General features: G+C 38.4%; 1 protein-coding gene across 3 annotated transcripts in view; it reads left to right on the top strand.

The window, feature by feature from the left end:
* Nucleotides 1–18,318, top strand: part of Acaca (acetyl-CoA carboxylase alpha) — a 298,410-nt gene that overhangs the window by 115,663 nt on the left and 164,429 nt on the right. For all 3 annotated transcript variants that reach the window (XM_042690979.1, XM_042690996.1, XM_042690985.1), the window contains 6 exons: nucleotides 121–284; nucleotides 5,142–5,292; nucleotides 7,670–7,773; nucleotides 12,963–13,044; nucleotides 14,498–14,643; nucleotides 18,040–18,190. In XM_042690979.1, the coding sequence (XP_042546913.1) occupies nucleotides 121–284; nucleotides 5,142–5,292; nucleotides 7,670–7,773; nucleotides 12,963–13,044; nucleotides 14,498–14,643; nucleotides 18,040–18,190 (798 nt within the window). The remainder of the gene's footprint in view (nucleotides 1–120; nucleotides 285–5,141; nucleotides 5,293–7,669; nucleotides 7,774–12,962; nucleotides 13,045–14,497; nucleotides 14,644–18,039; nucleotides 18,191–18,318) is intronic.

Below are 18,318 nucleotides of genomic sequence, written 5' to 3' on the forward strand. Positions count from 1 at the left end.
CTTTATGATTTTGTGTGCTGTGTCTGCAACTGTACATGATTTATACAAAGCCTGTACATAGACTGTATCAATGCTGTCTTGGAAAAATGACATGATCTCTCATTACTCATTATTTAACAGGGTTTTAAGCCAAGCTCAGGAACAGTTCAGGAACTAAATTTCCGCAGCAATAAGAATGTTTGGGGTTATTTCAGTGTTGCTGCTGCAGGAGGACTTCATGAATTTGCTGATTCTCAGTTTGGTCACTGCTTTTCCTGGGGAGAAAACAGAGAAGAAGCAATTTCGTAAGTATAATAGCATTTGATTACATTTTGCCAACCAAATTTGTGTTTATCCGTAGGACATGAGAATGGGAATCATTTACCTTCTATGAAAATGATACCATGGATAACATCTTTGGGAAAAATGTCTTGTACATACTTGCATTAATGTTAACTTATAAAGTATTTGGCCCATGTTTTTCTGTTTGTGCCTGCAGTCTTCACATTTTTCTGCTTGTTGGTTTTGTTTTTGTGTTACTGGTGATTGAACCCAGGTTTTGCACTTGCTTGGTAGATACTCTACCATTTGAACTACAGCCCTAGTCCTCAAGTATTTTTTTGATAATTTTTTTTATAATTTGCTTTAAGGGTATAGTATTTTTTACCCACAGGGTAGTATTTTTATTGGAGAGAGGCAGATTCTTACTATCAAGAGCTTGGTACCAAATAACTCATAGAAATAGAGGTATAGCTGTAGTTTTTGTTTTTGGTATTGGGGGTTGGACCCAGAGCCTCAAGATATAGTTAGAAATATATCACAACCATTAAGCATTTTTTTATTTGACAAATAAATTTTTATATATGTGTAAATTGTGAATGGCTACATCAAGCTTTGTGTGTGTTTGTTCTAGTGCTGGGACTTGGACTCTCAGCAGGCATTCTGATTTGGTTTTGTTGCTCAAGGTTGGTTCTCTGCCACTTGAGCCACACCTTCACTTCAGCTTTTTGGAGGTGAGAATCTTGAGAACTTTTTTTTTTTTGGGTCCGGTTGTGGGGCCTGAACTCTGGGCCTGGGCGCTGTCCCTCAGCTCTTCAGCTCAAGGCTAGCGTTCTACCACTTGAACCACAGCGCCACTTCCGGCTTTTTTCCTTTTTGCTTATGTGGTGCTGAGGAATTGAACCCAGGGCCTCAGGCATGCAAGGCAAGCACTCTACCACTGAGCCACCTTCCCAGCCCCAATCTTGAGAACTTTTATGCCCAGTTTTACTTCAAACTGCAATCTTCAGATCTTAGCCTCCGAGTAGTAAAGACTATAGGCATGAACTACCAGTACTTGTCTTTAATCAAGCCCCTTAGGGAGTTGTATTTCTCCACGTACTTACCATGTTTTTGTGGTAAGAGTACTTTAAATCTACTGTCCTTGCAAATTTCTTTTTTTTTTTAATTTAATTTTATTTGTGAACATACTGTACAGAGGGGTTACAATTACATGGGCAGGATAATGCGTACATTTCTTACCAAGCATTGCAGCCTCCTTTGGTTTACCCTTCACATCCCTTCCCAGCCTCCCCTCTCCCCCCCAATGTCCTTGCAAATTTCAAGTATATATGTTAATAACTATAGTCCCCATGATATGCTCTTTTAGTCATTTAAAGTAATAAAGTTATATTGTTCAGTTTATGAAAAGAGCCATAAAAACATTGTCTACATTGTACAAATAAGACTTCAGTGTGCTATAATGTATTCAGTAGTTGATACTAGCATGCCATTAATGTTAGTTTACATCATATTCATCACAAACACTAAATGTAAAAATAGCAATTTTGATTTCCTGAAAACATAGGGCTTTAGGAAGTAAGTTTGATAGCTTATGTATTTAAAAGTATCTGTCCAGAATTGAAAATTGAGCTAGTTATCTATCTTTCTTTTTTGTTTTCTTTCTTTTTTGTGATATGAGTGTTTAAACTCAGGACCTCACTCATATGTTAGACATTTGTTCTACCACAAACCTGCAACCCCATCTTTTTTTTTTTTTTGGTCAGTCATGTGCTTGAACTCTGGGCTTGGACGCTGTCCCTGTGCTCTTCAGCTCAAGGTGAGCGCTCTACCACTTGAACCACAGCGCCACTTCCAGTTTTCTAGTGGTTTATTGGAGATAAGAGTCTCACGGATTTTCCTGCCCGGGCTGGCTTTGAACCGGGATCCTTATATCTCAGCCTCCTGAGTAGTTAGGATTACAGGTGTGAGCCACCAGCGCCTGGCCCATCTTTTTATTTTAATTATTTTTTTAATTTGTTGCCTTATACCATACATTTGATTGCATTCCCTTCACCTTTGAACAATATATAGTATAAACTAATCAATAAGTATTTATTCTTTGTTTTTAATTACATTTTCAGATGTAGAGAAATCTCAATATTTCTATATCTTTTTTCTTTTTAAATATTTTATTATTTTAAGTAGTAGTTGTACAAAAGAGTTGCTATTCAACAAAGCAGTTTATGAGTGCATTGTTTTAATCAGTGTCATCCCTTTTACCATTTTCACCCATCCCTCCTAACCTACTCCTTCCCTTATTTTCTGTTTTGTTCTTTATGTCCTCCATTTGGTTAAAACTGTTATAAATTTTACAAATTTATTGTAGTTCTACCAGAAACCAAACCAAACTTAGCATTGGCACCGTGTTGCCCTTTACTGCCCCATCCTGCTCTGCCAGTGAAGAAACTTCACACTAGAGCTTGCTTGCAAACTGGTACTTTCTGGCCAGTCTCAGCTTGTAAATGTGCTTTGATTAGCTCACAATGCTTTGTTTTTTGTTTGATTGTTTTTAACTTGCTAATATTTAAAAATTGGAGATTGAAAATAATGTAGATTTTTTTTCTCTTTGAAAACACAAATAAGCCAAAGCAGAAAACAAGGTAATAATGACAAACACTATTGTTTTTTTTAATCCATATGGTAAAAATTAAGTGAAGTTTTATGTAACTGCTTCTTTTAGATGGGATGTGAACGCTGGTGCATATTACCCCCATCCATATACCTCATTTGTGTTGTCAGACTGGCCTCTAATGGTATTAGGTTTAAGTCTTGATTAGGCAATACCACTGGTATTTTCTACAGGAATCCTGTGACCTGATTCAGAAGTCTTGCTCCTTACTTCTGCCCTGCCCTGTCCTGTATATTTCTCTATAGAATAAAGCTAACTAGGTTAACTTTTTGAGATGTTAAAAATTATCATCTTTATAATAAAAGTACTTCTAGATAATATGCCAAAAGTTCATACTTCAGATCAGAGCTTTCACTGTTCTATACTTCTTAATATTTTCAACTTGATAGAACCTTATGCTCTGTAATAGTCCTAACCCATATTTCCAAAGTTAAGTGGTTATCCATACATCAGTGTTATCCATAGATCATGATGAAAATACAATGAGAATAGGAACACATCTATTTTGTTACTGGTGTATCCCCTGATATAGCAAACATTCAGGAAATGCTTATTGAATGAATTTGCCTAGTCACTCTCTTTAGACCTTTTACTTCAGTTATACTATTCACTGACACAAACTATTTTCTTCTCCCTCTATTTTGTTCTTGCTGTTTCCCTCTGTTCGTTTATTCATTCATTCCGCTCAACAAATATTTACTGGTATCTACTATATATTGTTTCTGGTAATATCATAAGGACCAAAATAAGGTCTCTGTTATCTTGGAAATGCATAATCCAAAGGAATAAACACAATGGATGGGAAAGATAAGGAAGAACAATGGAAGGGGTGACATTGGTCATAATATATTTTACTCATAAATATTACTTGTGGAATTGAAACCCCTACTTAACAAAAAACAAAAAATTGGGCTGGGAAGGTGGCTCAGTGGTAGAGCACTTGCCTTGCATGCATGCGGCCCTGGGTTCGATTCCTCAGCACCACGTAAGCAAAAAGAAAAAAGCCGGAAGTGGCACTGTGGTTCAAGTGGTAGAGCGCTAGCCTTGAGCTGAAGAGCTGAGGGACAGTTCCCAGGCCCAGAGTTCAGGCCCCACTACCGGACACGCCCAAAAAATTATAATAAAACCCCACAATGTAGTCACTGTGATGATGATGGAATTATAGAAGTGCAGTAAAGCAGCTGAGTCAGTTAACTTGGTCTACACTCAGTCCTGGAAAGCTTCCCAGAATGAAAAAAAAACATATACATACATGTACACATATATTTATTATATATATTTATTTTATATAGTATATATTTTGAATATGATTACTGAGTCTTACTGTTTTTTCTTCCTTATGATCCTCTGTATCTTGAACATATAGGTACATAATAACTAGTGTTGAAGAAAGTGGTTTTTCAGTTCAAGCTACACCCTAGACATAAATATAAAAAAATCCCATAGTTAAAATGCAATCATTTAGCTAGGCGCTGGTGGTTCACACCTATAACACTAGTTACTCAGGAGGCTGAGATCTGAGGATCATGGTTCAAAGCTAGCCTGGACAGGAAAGTTCATGAGACTCTTCAGTTAACCACCCAAAACCAGAAGTAGGACAAAAAAAGCTCAGTTACAAGTGCCCAGGCCCCGAGTTCAAGCCCCAAGACTGACCAAAAAATAATTGTAATAATTTGATACTTAATTGGGAAGGAGTGAAAGTAATAAACAAGTAATCTCACAGATGCCTAAAATGTAGCTTAAAGATATTATCCTATGTATTGTCAGGCTGAAATTGTAGGAAACTTATAAATAAAAGTATATTAGAATTTATCAAAACTCATTGAACTCTATACTTTGTGTGTTTTGTTGTATGTTAGTTCTTGTCAACAATAAGTGAATGAATGAATGATGAAAAAAACCTAACAGATGAATGTGGATGGTGGTTTATATATGATTTATTCTATGTTCTGTGTGATGAAATGTTTCTGATTTGTTAATGCTTTTATGGTCTTACCAGAATTTATAAGTATACTTTCTTGCAAATTCTTCTATTTGGAATGCATGTGAATGAGCATACTTACTATGTGCACCATTATTTGTTCTTAGAACTGCTTTTCTGTCTCCTTGCCTTCCTAAGACTCCAAAGGAATGAAGCCATTCTTTTAAAATGATTGAAAAGCAATAAAACATTCGTTGTTGAAACAGGTTGTCTTCTGTTTTTTTCCCATAGAAATATGGTGGTGGCTTTGAAGGAGCTATCTATTCGAGGTGATTTTCGAACAACAGTTGAATACCTGATCAAATTGTTAGAGACTGAAAGCTTTCAATCGAATAGAATTGATACTGGCTGGTTGGACAGACTGATAGCAGAAAAAGTACAGGTATATTTTTCTTGCATAAATAGCCTCTGGGACTAGGTTTTTTGTTTTAATAGGTTTGTATTGTGATCAGTCCTTTTCCACAGATGAAATTTGATTGTAATGTTAATGTTTTTTTTTTTTTAAATCTATCTAAAAAAATTAGGATTCAAAGTGTTTTTACTAGGTGCAGGGGCCTGTAGTCTTAGTTACTTACTTGGATGATTGGAATTGGGAGGATCATGTTTCATGGCCAGCCCAGGCATCTCTGTGAGACCCCTTCTCAACCAATAGCTGAGTAAGGTGGTTTGTGCCTGTCATCCCAGCTACACAGGAAGCTTAGACCATGAGGATTGTGGTTTGGAACAAAAGTTGATACTCTTAAAACTAGTGCAAAAAAGGGCTGGAAGCCTGGTTAGCAGGCATGAGACCTAGGTCAAACTCTAGTACTATTACAGTTCTTGTGCTGGGCTGGTGATTGAGATACATCCGTACATACCTGTGTTACTTACTAACCTACTATGCACAATGAAAGTAATGTGTGTGTACATTTAATTTATAAGTTTCCTACAATTAGGCAACTGGCTGGATACTGTCAGATATCAGCCTGACAGTACATAAGCTACATTTTAGGCATCTGTGAGATGACTTGCTCATTACTTTCATTGAGCTCTCTCTCTCTCTCTCTCTCTCTCTCTCTCTCTCTCTCTCTCTCACACACACACACACACACACACACACACACACACACACACGAATTCTTATGCCTGTGTTACACAGTCATGTTCTAGTATTATTTCTAAGGTACTTTGAGGAGAAGTATTCAAGGATTAAAATATCACTTTAATTTCTCTTTATTTGGTGTTCAAGTTACCACCTTCTACATCTGCTAAGTGTTGATGAGAGGTACTTGTTTAAATCTTTCTTTCTTTCTTTCTTTCTTTCTTTCTTTCTTTCTCTCTCTCTCTCTCTCTCTCTCTTCTTCTCTTCTTTCTTTCTTTCTTTCTTTCTTTCTTTCTTTCTTTCTTTCTTTCTTTCTTTCTTTCTTTCTTTCTTTCTTTCTTTCTTTCTTTCTTTCTTTCTTTCTTTCTTTGTCTTTCTGTCTGTCTTTTTTTTTTTTTTTGTCGGTCATGGGGTCTGGGCCTGGGCCTGGGTGCTGTCCCTCAGCTCTTCAGCTCAAGGCTAGCTCTATCATTTGAGCCACAGCACCACTTCTGGCTTTTTTTCTGCTTATGTAGTGCTGAGGAATTGAACCCAGGGCCTCATGCATACAAGGCAAGCACTCTACCACTGAGCCACCTTCCCAGCCCCTAAATTGTCATTTCTTATTCTTGAATTGCTGAGCTATTTTAAGTTACTCAAAAATATGTTTCAAAAAAGAAAAAATTGGCTGGGTACTAGTGGTTCAAGCCTGTAACCCTTGCTACTCAGGAGTCTGAGATCCGAGGATCACATTTCAAAACAAGCACTGGAGGAAAGTCTATTTAAAAAAAACTTAAGCTGGGCACTGGTGGCTCATCCCTGTAATCCTAGCTACTCAGGAGACTGAGATCTGAGGATTGAGTTTCAAAGCCAGCTCAGGCAGGAAAGTCCGTGAAACTCTTATCTCCAATAAACCACTAGAAAATCAGAAGTGGCGCTGTAGCTCAAGTGTTAGAGCACTTGCCTCGAGCTGAAGAGCTGAGGGACAGCGCTCAGGCCCAGAGTTCAAGCCTCATGACCGACAAAAAACAAAAACTTAACCTCCAGTAAACCTTGAAAAAAGCCATGCCTTAAGTACAGCACTAGCTTTGAGCAAAAAAGCTCAGAGACAACACTCAGGCCCTGAGTTCAAGCCTTAGAACTGGCACAAAATAAGAGGAAAAGAAAAGAAAAGAATCAATTGACCAGAATTTTGTATAAAATTATTAGATTTATCTAAATTGCCAAAGGTCCACATTTTCACTAGGTATCAATAGCCAAATCGCTGTATACTTTTGAATTTTTTTCTTTATTTATTTTTTTTTATTGTAAAAAGTGTACAGAGGGGTTACAATAGGGTAGGGTAATGAATATATTTCCTATCGAACATTGTTACCTCCTCCTTTGTTTTTCCCCTACCACTTCTTCACTTCCCACCTCCCTAACTCCCCCTACGCTTCTTGAATTTTTTTTCTTAAAGTCTATTTTTGAATTATAGCTATTAGATATAGAATTAGATTATAGTTTTTTTAAACTATGTGGTACCTCTATTTAAATTCTAAAAGTAAATGTCTTTATTTTTATCTCAAAAATAAAAGCAAAGGGTAGAGATTGTTCTAGCTCTTTGTTTCTTCAGAACAAATTTGAGTCTGATTTCACTCCAGGGACCATTATGCCAAGTATCCAGGCTTTTGATCTGTTCTCTTTTTCTTCCTTTCAGGCAGAGCGTCCTGATACAATGTTGGGAGTTGTATGTGGAGCTCTCCATGTGGCAGATGTGAGCTTGAGAAATAGCGTCTCTAACTTCCTTCACTCCTTAGAAAGGTAGTCTTTGTTTGTGGGGATTGTGCAAGCTAACTTATCCTAGGTATATTCTGCAGTTGAAAAAAATCATTAGTTGTTTTTTTTTTTTTGTCATTTCCCAGCAGGTTGCTATTGTTCTTTGTTGTTCACGGATAGTAGTTGCAAGGAAGAGAGAAAATGTCTGGAAATGAGCATAACACAGTTACAATAGGTTGCTTTGTTTTCAAAAACTGTAGTAAATATCTGTCTTGTGCAAATATCTCCAGACCGTGGTGATATGGATCTGATATTTCTCCCTAGCATTAAACCCTAAGTTTAAGCCCTAAAAGTACTACCTTTTAAGAATTAATAACTGACACTGATATTCAGGATGACCCCATGAGGCTTTCAAGTAGAAGGTCAGACGTGTATAGGGCTGAACTAATTTCTTACACTGATTTCAGAGACTAAGCTTTGCCTTTGAGTCCCCAGAGGAATGGTCCAAAGGGCTAATCATATTAAAGCAGTTTAATCACAGGCATTTTATTTCCTTCTGTGTCACTAGACTTATATCAGCTCCCTTTTGAAGTGTCTGAAAGGAAGAAAAGAAACAAAATTTTTAAAATTGAACTGAGATTTCAGTTATTCAAGTCCTGTGATAAATATCTTTCACTATGTTACTCTCATACACTAAAACCTTCAGCAGCTTTCATTTTTCTCATTATTCCCTTGTGTATCAAATCTAAATCCCTCAGTTTGACTTTGAACTCATTGAACACTTTACCTTTTTAGTCTTACTTATTTCCAGTATCTACCTAGTTTTTGTTGGTGTATTGATATACCACTTGCAATCTCCTCTATGACCTCTCCTTTCAACATTTCTTATTTTTTTTTTTAATTTTATTTTATTTTATTTGAGAGCATACTGTACAGAGGGGTTACAATTACATGGGCAGGATAATGCATACATTTCTTACCAAGCATTGCAGCCTCCTCCTTTGTTTACCCTTCACCTTCAACATTTCTTATTTTTATCTTTTTTTTTTATTGTTATTATTAAGGTAAGGTACAGAGGGGTTACCATTTCATAAGTCAGGTAATGAGTACATTTCTTTTGGGGCCATTCCTTTGCTATCACCCAGTTTTTCCCTCCCATCTTTGCCACAAGTCATAGAATTCATTTTTTTTTTTTTTTTTTGAGTCTGGTCGTGGGGCCTGAACTCTGGGCCTGGGCGCTGTCCCTCAGCTCTTCAGCTCAAGGCTAGCACTCTACCACTTGAGCCACAGTGCCACTTCCGGCTTTATTCTTTTTTCTTATGTGGTGCTGAGGAATCGAACCCAGGGCCTCATGCATGCAAGGTAAGCGCTCTACCACTGAGCCACCTTCCCAGCCCATATAATTCATTTTCAACATAATGTATACTGAGTATCTTTGTTGTATTTGTTTACCCTTTTAGTTTATCTTTATAATGTATGTTTTGAAATAATTTAAGACTTAAGAATTGCATCTGTAGTAAAGATGATTTTTATATATTCACCCTAATTCCTAAGTTGTTTATCACTCCCTCTATTATTTTTTATAAGCATTTTAAAAATAGGCATATATTAGTAATACAAGGGAGTTTTCATCGTGACTTAATTTTGATTTTATTATTTTTATTGTCATCATAAAGGTAATATACAGAGGAGTTACAATTACATAGGTCAGGTAAAGAATACATTTTTATTTGTTGTTTTTGTTGTCAGTTGTGGGGCTTGAACTCAGAACCTGGGCACTGTCCCACAGCTGTTTTGCTCAAGGCTACCACTTTGCCACTTTCAGCCACAGGGCTGCTTCCAGTGGTGGTTATTTGGAGATAAGACTCTCAGGCTGTCTTTGAACTGTGATCCTTAGATCTCAGCTTCCTGAGTAGGTAGGATTTACAGGCATGAGCCACCAGTGCCCTATAAGAATACATTTTCTTTTCTTTTTTTTTTTTTTTTTGTTCGTCATGGGGCTTGCCCTCTGAGCCTATATGCTGTCCCTGAGCTCTTCAGCTCAAGGCGAGTGCTGTATCACTTGAGCCACAGTTCCATTTCCATTTTTCTGGTGGTTTATTGGAGATAAGAGTCTCACAAACTTTCCTTGCCTGGTCTGGCTTTGAACTGTGATCCTCAGATCTCAGCTTTCTGAGTAGCTTGGTGTGAGCCACCGGTAGGTACCTGGGTAAGAGTACATATTTTTTGGACAGTGTCACTCCTTCCTTTACTCTCTCCCAGTTTTTCCCTACCATCTCCACCCACAACTTGTATATTTGTTCATACAAGTTGTATAGTTTATGCAAATTGTATAGTTCATGGTGTCTAGCAAGGATCATTGTTGCATTTGTTCACATGATTTTATTTATTTTCAGAACAGGTAATAGATTCATGTGCCTCAAAATTCGCAAGACTGAAAAAAAAAATGTAGTGAAAAGCCTTCTTTCCTCTGTTCCTTGGCTACTGAGTATACTTCCCTGTAGTCAATCCATATTGCTGATTTCTTCTATAACTTTCCAGAGATATCCTAAACTTACATAAACATACATGTCATGTTTGATTTATATCACCTGTTTTTTGCTTTATTTTTTTAACTTCCTTACTTTTTGTGTGGAAGTTTTGGTTTTGTTTTGGTTTTTGCTTTTTGTTTTTGGTTGTGAGGCCTGAACTCTGGACTTGGGTGCCATTCCTCAGCTCTTCAGCTAGGCTAGTACTCCACCACTTGAGCCACAGTGCCACTTCTAGCTTTTTCTGCTTATGTGGTGTTAAGGAATCAAACCCAGGGCCTCATGCATGCAAGGCAAGCACTCTACCACCAAGCCATCTTCCCAGCCCTAACTTCCTTTTTAAAATGTGACAGCATTTTAATATTTCTTATTAGTATACAAGATGTTTTATTTTACCTTTTAATGGTTATATAGTATTTTGTTGTATGTGTGAGAAGATGCTCAACATTACTAATCATTTGGAAATACAACTGAAGACCTCTATGATATATTACCTCACACTTATTAGGATGCCTGCTGTCAAAAAGACAAAGTGACAAGTATTGATGAGGTTGTGGGGAAGCTGTGATCTTTATACGGTATTAGTAGGAATGTAAAATGGTGGTAGCACTGTGTAAGACGGTATAAAATTACTATGTGATGCAGCAATACCATTTATGGGTATGTGCAAGGATTTGTAAGCAGAGACTAATTATGATACTTTCATGTTCATAGCAGTATTATTCATACTAGCTAGATGTCCCAAATGTCTGTTGGAATAGAAAATACAGCATGTACATAAACCATGGAATATTATCCAGCTTTAAAATGTATGCCAAAACATACATTTTTGAGAATATTAGGATATGTGAAATAAGCCCATCACAAAAAAGACAAATACAGTATAAGTTCAGTATTTGGAACTAGCAAGAATATTCAAACTCATAGAAAAAGAATAAAAACGGGAACTGGGAGATGTTTAATAGGTAGACCCTTGGTGTCTACTGGCATATGTTTACAAAGACACAGCTGTTGAAGAAAAACTGAATGCTCAGGATGCAGATTTCATTACATTACTGTGGCTGCTTCATTCATTTTCTCCATAATTCAGTTCGACTTCTGTTAAGGACTTGCCACCTTTAAACAAATCTAAAATTTTCACTTTGTCAATTAAACACATTAACTTTTGCCTTGCTTTTTGGACACCGTTTGCTTTTGAGATAGAATATTTTCACAAAATTAAGAGCATGGAAATAGATTACACCAAGATTTAATTATAACTGGCAACAATGTAGGACTGACAAAGCTTCTCTGGATCTACTATGTATGAAAACTTAAAAAGTGTTTGCCCATCAAGAAGCTAACCACTTCCAAACCTAACAAACCAATCACTAAATGGGCAACGGAGCTAAGGAGAGACTTCTCAAAGAAGTAAAAATAGCAAAGCAGCTGGGCATGGTGACTCATGCCTGTAATACCACTCAGGAGGCTGAGGTTTGAGGATCACGGTTCAAAACCAGCCCGGTCAGGAAAGTCTGTGAGACTTTTATCTCCAGTTAACCACCAGAAAACCAGAAGTGACACTGTGGCTCAAGTGGTGGAGCACTAGCCTTGGGCTGAAGAGCTGAGGGATAGTGCCCAGGCCCAGAGTTCAAGCCCCATGACTGACCACCCCCCCCCCCCCAAAAAAAAAGGCAAACACATAAGGAAATGCTCATCATCCCTGGCCATAAAGGAAATGGAAATCAAAACAACCCATTTTACCCCCATTGGACTGACCAATATTCTAAATTCAGACAACAACAAATGCTGGTGGGAATGTGGAGAAAAAGAAACCCTGCTGCACTGCTAGTGGAATATAAACCAATACAACCACTCTGGAAAGCAGTCTAGAGGTTCCTCAAAAAACTAAACATAGACCTTCCCTGTGACCCAGCCATACCACTCCTGGGCATCTACCCTGAGCATCATGAACCAGGATGCCTGCACATCCATGTTCATTGCTGCACTCTTCACAGTAGCCAAAATATGGAAACAACCTATATGCCTCAGAATAGGTAAATGAATTTTAAAAAAGTGTGGTACCTGTATACAATGGAATTTTACATAGCCATTAGAAAGAGTAAAATGATGGCATTCACAGGGAAATCGAAAGAACTAGAACAAATCATGTTGAGCATGGCAAGCCAAGTTCAGAGATATAAATGGCACGTTCTCCCTGATATGCAGAAGTTAGAAGTTAGAATTAAAATGTACCAGGATATCACAAAGTATACAGAATTCTAGACAGCTATATACAGTGAGACTAAAAGAGGATAGCCTTAGGAGAAAAGCACCACTGGCTGCACTGGACGTTGGTGAAAGTGAACCAAGCAACTCATGGGTGGAGATGGGAGGGAAGGAATGAGAGAATGAGAGAACTGTTTGTGCATATCACCTTTAAAACAACAATAAGCTAGTAAAAAATGTTTGCACAGTAGTAGAAATATTTTCAACACTGTATAGCTATACACTTAAAAATAGTTAAGATAGTACATTATATGTATGTTGTGCTCCAATTGTAACATTTTTGATGTATTATTTTATTCAAAGTTTATTTCATCAGTCCCTTATAGATGGTTTTTATGTTTTTTATTTCCCCTAGCCTTCCTGTTTAAGAAATAACACAATAATCTGAATTTCCTTTATTACACTTTCTAAAGTGTGTTTTATGTTGTCTTCTTTTAGGGGTCAAGTCCTTCCTGCTCATACACTTCTTAACACAGTAGATGTTGAACTGATATATGAAGGAGTCAAGTATGTACTTAAGGTATGTGAGCCCCACTGAAGCCTACACTTCAAGGTTGTTTTTTTTTGCCAGTTGTGGGGGCTGAACTCTGGGCCTGGGCGCTGTCCCTCAGCTCTTCAGCTCAAGGCTAGTGACCTACCACTTGAGCCACAGCACCACTTCTGGCTTTTTTCTGCTTATGTAGTGCTGAGGAATCAAACCCAGGGCCTCATACATGCAAGACAAGCACTCTACCACTGAGCCAACTTCCCAGCCCCATACACTTCAGTTTTTGTGTGTCTTAGTTAACTCGTTTTCTTTAGGTCAAGAGATAGGAAAAGTCAGGTGTGGTGACTAACACCTTAATCCTAGCTACTCAAAAGGCTGAGTTCTCAGCCTGGGCAGAAAAGTTTGCAAGACTCCCCATCTCCAAAGTAACCAGCAAAAAATATGGCTCAAGTGGTAGAGTGCAAGCAAACTTGAATGAGCACAAAGCCTTTGAGTTCAGCCCCAGTGCAGGGAGAGACAGAGAGAAACAGGATAAAATTTCATTCTTTGAAGAGGTGAAGAGCCAGATTGGGTTGTTAATGAGTTAATAGTATTAATTATTTGATGATCCTATGAAAATCTTTTGGCTTCTTTAATACCAAGAGATAAAAAAGGGAAGAGAATTCTGACAGAGAGCAACAATTGAAGTATTTATTTACAGTAGGACTGTGCCATGTTCACAGACACTGGTACAGATATGTGAATGCTGTTAACTTCTTTTTTAAGTTTTTTTTTTTTTTTTTAAAGCTGGTCCTGGGGCTTGAATTCTCAGAGCCTGGGCACTGTCCCCTCAGCTCTTCAGCTCAAGGCTAGCGTTCTACCAATTGAGCCACAGTGCCACGTCTGGCTTTTTCTGCTTATGTGGTGCTGCGGAATTGAACCCAGGTCCTAATGCATGCAAGGCAAGCACTCTACCACTGAGCCAACTTCCCAGACCCTCCATGAGCTTTTTTAAATCAAGGATAGCACTCTACCACTTGAGCCACAGTTCCAGTCCTAGATTTTTGTTGGTTAATTGGAAATAAGAGTTTAAAGGAAGTTTCTGTGTGGGCTGGCTTCAAACTGCAGTCCTTAGATCTCAGCTACATAAGTAGCTAGGATTATGGGTATGAGCAGTCAGCCTCTAGCACATTAATTTCTTTTTTCCTGACAGAATTTTTGTTTGTTCCTGAGCTGTTTTGCTTAGTCAAGGCTACACCACTTTGAGCTACCGCACCACTTTGAGTTTTCTAGTGGTTAATTGGAGATAAGAGTCTCGTGGACTTTTCCTGCCTGGGCTGGCTTTGAACTGTGATCCTCAGATCTCAGCCTCCTGAGTAACTAGGATTACAGGTGTGAGCCACTGGCACCTGGCTCAGATTTTTTTTAACCTGTATTTTTGTAATAATGAAAGTTTGTCTGTAGTTTTCCCAAACTGACTTGCCACTTCTGGTTTTGTTTACTGTAGGTAACTCGACAATCACCCAATTCCTATGTGGTAATCATGAATGGATCATGTGTAGAAGTAGATGTGCACCGGCTAAGTGATGGAGGACTACTCTTGTCTTATGATGGCAGTAGTTATACCACATACATGAAGGAGGAAGTGGATCGGTGAGTGGCTATTCCTAGGCCCATTTGCTGGTCATTGTATTAACTTTTTCACTTGTTAGTCACTAGCTTTGAGGATGATCTCAGGCTTATTTTGGTATATATACTCACTTTTAATTTAAAAAAAAAAAACGTTAAAAATCTCAAGAATGTGAAAGTAGGGGCTGGGAAGGTGGCTCAGTGGTAGAGCGCTTGCCTTGCATGCATGAGGCCCTGGGTTCGATTCCTCAGCACCACATAAGCAGGGGGAAAAAAAAGCCGGAAGTGGTGTTATGGCTCAAGTGGTAGCGCGCTAGCCTTGATTTGAAGAGCTGAAGGACAGCATCCAGGCCCAGAGTTCAGGCCCCACGACCGGACCCCCCCAAAAAAAGAATGTGAAAGTATTTACAGTTGAAAATATCACATGTGGAAGGGGAACATTGTTCAAGATGCTGAATTTATAATAAATTTAAGATTCTTAAATTCTTGGGGCTGGGAAGGTGGCTTAGTGGTAGAGTGCTTGCCTTGCCTGTATGAGGCCCTGGATTCGATTCCTCAGTACCACATAAGCAAAAAGAAAGAAAGCTGAAAGTGGCGCTGTGGCTCAAGTGGTAGAGCACTAGCCTTGAGCTGAAGAGCTAAGGGACAGCGCCCAGACCCAGAGTTCAGGCCCCACAACCGGACCCCCCCCCTCAAAAAAAAAAAAAAAAGAAAATATTGCATTCCTGTAGCCCCCACCTACTTTGGAGATTGAGGGAGGAAGATCACTTGAACCCAGGACGTTGAGTCTATATGGAAAATTTAATGAGACTGTTAAGGAAAAAGAAAAGACAAACATGTCTCTCTTCCATGCCAATGAAAAGAAAAACATGTCTTCCTTTCATACCAATGTGGGTAGACAATGAAAACTGTGTTTCTCTCTTCATAGTCAACCACTGTTAATAACATATTTTTGCAGAGCTGTTATAATGTATATACAAATTATATATGTACTATGTTTATTTTTTAAGTACTTTCACAAATAGTATTTAATTCAGTCAATAAAAAAATGAACTGGACAGTTTTCAAAAAAAGAAGTACAAATGGCTGATAAATATGTGAAAATGGGCTGGGAAGGTGGCTCAGTTGTAGAACGCTTGCTTTGCATGTCCTGGGTTCGATTCCTCAGCACCACATAAGCAAAAAGAAAAAAGCTGGAAGTGGTGCTATGGCTAAGTGGTAGAGCACTAGCCTTTGAGCTGAAGAGCTGAGGGACAGTGCCCAGGCCCAGTGTTCAGGCCCCACGACCGGACCCAAAAAACAAAAAATGTGAAAATATGTTCAGCATTCTTACCTGTTAGGGAAATGGATATCAAAACTACATCTAAGTGCCGAGTGTGGTGGTGTGTATCTGTAATCTCAGTTCCATTGGAAGTAAAGATAGGAAGATCACAGTTTGAAGCCAGCCCCGTTATTGAAAAATTTATCCTAGAAGAATTAGGCATGATAGTGCAAACCTATAATTGCAGCTTTTTAGGATATAGGAGTAGATTATGATGATGAGGCATTGGCTAAGGCAAAAGTATGAGAACAGCAAGGTGCTGATTGTTTATACCTGTAATTTTATACATGACTGAAATAATAATGATTCTGTCATTTGCAAGAAAATGGATGGGGAACATAAAAAATATAAATACAAAAATACAAATATCACATGTTTTCTTTCATATACAAAAATCTAGATTAAAAAGAAAAGACCAGGTGCCAATGGCTCAAGCCTATACTCCTAGCTATTAGAGATCTGAGGATTGTGGTTCAAAGCCAGACCAGACAAGAAAGTCCATGAGACTTATCTCTAGTTAACCACCAAAATGCCAGAAGTGGAGCTATGGCTGAAGTGATAGAGCACTAGCCTTGAGTCCAAAAGTCCAAAAGTTCAGGATAGTGCCCAGGCCCAAAGTTTAAGCCCCAGAACCAGCACCAAAAAAAAAAAAAAAAAGAGGGGCTTTGACCTAAGGGCAGTGACTTTGACAATGGCCTTAGCAAGGCCTAATTGTTCAGATTCCTTTTGAGCTCTGTACACAAGGCAGAAGCCTCTTTGGAATAAAGTTTTTAGGACTTCCTCTTTTTATTTTTGGTCATGGGGCTTGAACTCTAGGCCTAGGTGCTGTCTCTCACCTCTTCAGCTCAAGACCAGCGCTCTACCACTTGAGCCAAAAGGCCACTTCCAGTTTTCTGGTGGTTAATTGGAGATAAAAGTCTCATGGACTTATCTGCCTGGGCTGGCTTTGAACTGTGATCCTCAGATCTCAGCCTCATGAGTAGCTAGGATTACAGGTGTGAGCCAACAGCACCCAGCTTTAGGACCTACTTTGAACAGGTAGGTCCGAGTATTTTTTTATGGCCATATTTCAATTTTTCTATGTAGCTCAGATAATAAGTATGTGACAGCATATCCAGTTTTTTTTGTTTTTGTTTTGGTTGTTTGCGGGGCTTAAACTCAGGGCCTGGGCATTGTCCCTGAGTGCTAGGCGCTCAACCACTTTAAGCCATAGCCCCACTTTGGTTTTTGAGTGGTTAATTGGAGATAAGAGTCTCACAGGGACCTTTCTGCCTGGGCTGGCTTCAAACTGTGATCCTCAGATCTCAGCCTTCTGAGTAGCTAGGATTATAGTTGTGAGCCACCAGCTCCTGGCTCCAGCGTTTTTTATTTATTGAGATGGATTTTCACTAGCTTTTTTGCCAAGGCTGGACCCAAACCATAATCCTCCTGATTTTAGCCTCCTGAGTACCTCAAATTTTAAGTATGAGCTACTAGCGCAAAGCTTATTCATCTTTACAGAATATCCTTGTAGAAACAGGAAAAGGCTCCTACCCATTGCTGCTTCAACTTTTCTTGTAGGATCCCCAAAGTCTTCCATTCTCTCTCTAGGAAGAGATTGTGTTGTGTTCATAGTCAAACATTATATTCAAAAGATCCCCTCAACTTTTGATTAGTATTCTTTTACTAAGGATATGAGTCCAATCAACTAACAGAAAGGCAGAAGTAGAGCTGGTTTAAGTGATAGAGTGCTAGCCTTGAACTTTAAAGCTCATGGAGAGTGCCCAGGCACTGAGTTCAAGCTCTAGGACCAGCTAAAATAAAAGCGTTGAAATTAGAAGTAAGGGCTGTTAAGAAAAAGGAGACTAGCAGAAGGTAAGGGTGGGTTAGGAACAGAAAATGATTATTAGGAATTAGTTGGATCAAAATATATACATATGAGGAAATGGTTAATGAAATTGTAACCAGAAATACAATGAATGTCTTACGTGCTTACATGCCTGTATTTGCATGCAGGATAAAGTTTTTTTGTTATTTATTTTTTTAAATAGACATTTTCTGCCATTTGTTTTTATATCCTGAGTGCTTTATTGTCTAACATACTCCCACTTACCTCCTAGATACCGTATCACGATTGGCAATAAAACCTGTGTGTTTGAGAAGGAAAATGACCCGTCAGTGATGCGCTCACCTTCTGCTGGGAAGTTAATCCAATACATTGTAGAGGATGGAGGCCATGTGTTTGCTGGCCAGTGCTATGCTGAGATTGAGGTCAGAGTGGTGAATAAGCTATTGGGTCATGGGAGGGAAAAATAGTTGGCTGGCATGGACTAAGAGTAAAAAATAACAGAAAGGAAATAGAAATAGGAAGGAAAGACATCAGTTGGTTTAATTGGGGT

This window comes from Dipodomys spectabilis, unplaced genomic scaffold, assembly GCF_019054845.1.
Source record: "Dipodomys spectabilis isolate Male_0828 unplaced genomic scaffold, ASM1905484v1 ptg000004l, whole genome shotgun sequence".
Lineage (NCBI taxonomy): Eukaryota > Metazoa > Chordata > Mammalia > Rodentia > Heteromyidae > Dipodomys > Dipodomys spectabilis.